This window comes from Haliotis asinina, chromosome 3 (genome assembly GCF_037392515.1).
Source record: "Haliotis asinina isolate JCU_RB_2024 chromosome 3, JCU_Hal_asi_v2, whole genome shotgun sequence".
Lineage (NCBI taxonomy): Eukaryota > Metazoa > Mollusca > Gastropoda > Lepetellida > Haliotidae > Haliotis > Haliotis asinina.
Genome location: NC_090282.1, coordinates 4,617,177 through 4,618,718, shown reverse-complemented (window position 1 = coordinate 4,618,718; position 1,542 = coordinate 4,617,177). Strand labels below are relative to the sequence as shown.

At 44.7% G+C, this 1,542-nt stretch overlaps 1 protein-coding gene across 1 annotated transcript; it reads right to left on the bottom strand.

Moving 5' to 3' along the window:
- Positions 1–433: 433 nt before the first annotated feature.
- LOC137277272 (CARD- and ANK-domain containing inflammasome adapter protein-like) lies at positions 434–1,075 on the bottom strand. Its single transcript, XM_067808932.1, has one exon. The coding sequence runs from the start codon at positions 1,073–1,075 to the stop codon at positions 434–436; it is 642 nt and encodes a 213-aa protein (XP_067665033.1).
- Between the last annotated feature and the right edge of the window lie 467 nt (positions 1,076–1,542).

Below are 1,542 nucleotides of genomic sequence, written 5' to 3'. Positions count from 1 at the left end.
AATGGTGTGACATGAAGACTTGCCCCGCCCGTCTTGAAGGATGGTGCTAGAGTTAGTCTCTTGTAGTGTGGGTACAGTCCATGTACTGTTAGTAAAACAAATGTTAGGGAGGAGAGACCTCACATGACCTCCCAAATCTGGTAGGAATAACAACAATCTTCATAACCCATTGGAATATTTATTTTGGTATAATGTAGAGAACGTGACGTTGATGTAAAAAAGAATATGATTGATCATGATGGTTAGATGAGAAATCGATATAAGAATTTTGTACAAACATTGCTATAGAAATGACAACGCAAGCAGAAGTGTGGTGTTAAAATATGTTCTGAATGTTCATATATGACATGTTTGAGTTGTGTTTGTTAAACATGACATCAAATGATATATACATTTAATGGAACAATGTCTTGGTGTCCCTTTGATATGTACATCAGCACAAACTTTCGTGGTTCGCAACCGCACTGGATGGAACGTGGGCAGAGGCAGGTTGTGAACGCACTGCATAATGCAAGGGAGATAACCCCTTATTGTCCTTGAGATTGACATCGGCGTTGTTAGACATGAGTATTTTACAGACCCCTCCGTTACCTGCTTCGGCTGCGTAATGCAGAGGTGTTGACTTGTCGCCTTCGGCTGCGTTCACGCACGCTCCAAGACCCAGTAGTTTCCTTGTCAAATCCACTTGTCCCGTTATCGCCGCCCAGTGTAATGGAGTGCGGCCCGTTTCATCCCGAGTCTCAACACTAACCCCATAGTCTGTCAAAAGCTTCATCGCAAGGTTACCATGACCAGATGACACAGCGAGGTGGATGGGCTTTCTCTGCCAGACCCCGTCCAACAAATCAGGGGTTTGTGGGTCGAATCCTTGACTTGCCAGAAGAGCAAATATTTCCTCGTCCCCACCCACAGCGGCAAGAGACACAGGGTTGCGCACATTTGTAAACAACTGAAGTTTCTTCCGGTCTCGATGGTTACCTGGCTCGAACCACTGTTTGACAGCTCCCACATCTCGGTCTTCTATACAGTGGTTCAGGTAGATCCAGTCTTCCTCCTCCCTCTGAGACGCATTCATCCCGACAGAGTATTATGCCTGATTTTGTGCCTGCACACACTACGAGACCCGCCTTTCAGTCAGCTACAGTTGAGATCAATACCTTCACAGGCTTGAAATACAGCGCAACATAACCCACCAACTCGATCGCTGGAGATGATACATTAACGACAAAATAACACGATTGATAAAAGCCACGCTGCAAAGGAATGTTAGTTCACTTCATACGCTGACAACTACATATTACTGTTTGCGCTGCACAAGAGAGTCAATAAAGCATGTCGTCAAGAATCACAACGCTCAAACATCCAGCATGACACGCTCGCTTTTCATTGTTCCAGTGACTTGCCCTCAGTTTTGAACTATGTACAAGCCAGTAAAACGCACGAGAGAAGGTATTTCAGTAAAGTTGAACACTAATATATGTCTGTGTCCGTTATGCGATCCTGAGTGGTACGTTAATAATTTGGAGGGTCACGCTACAACAT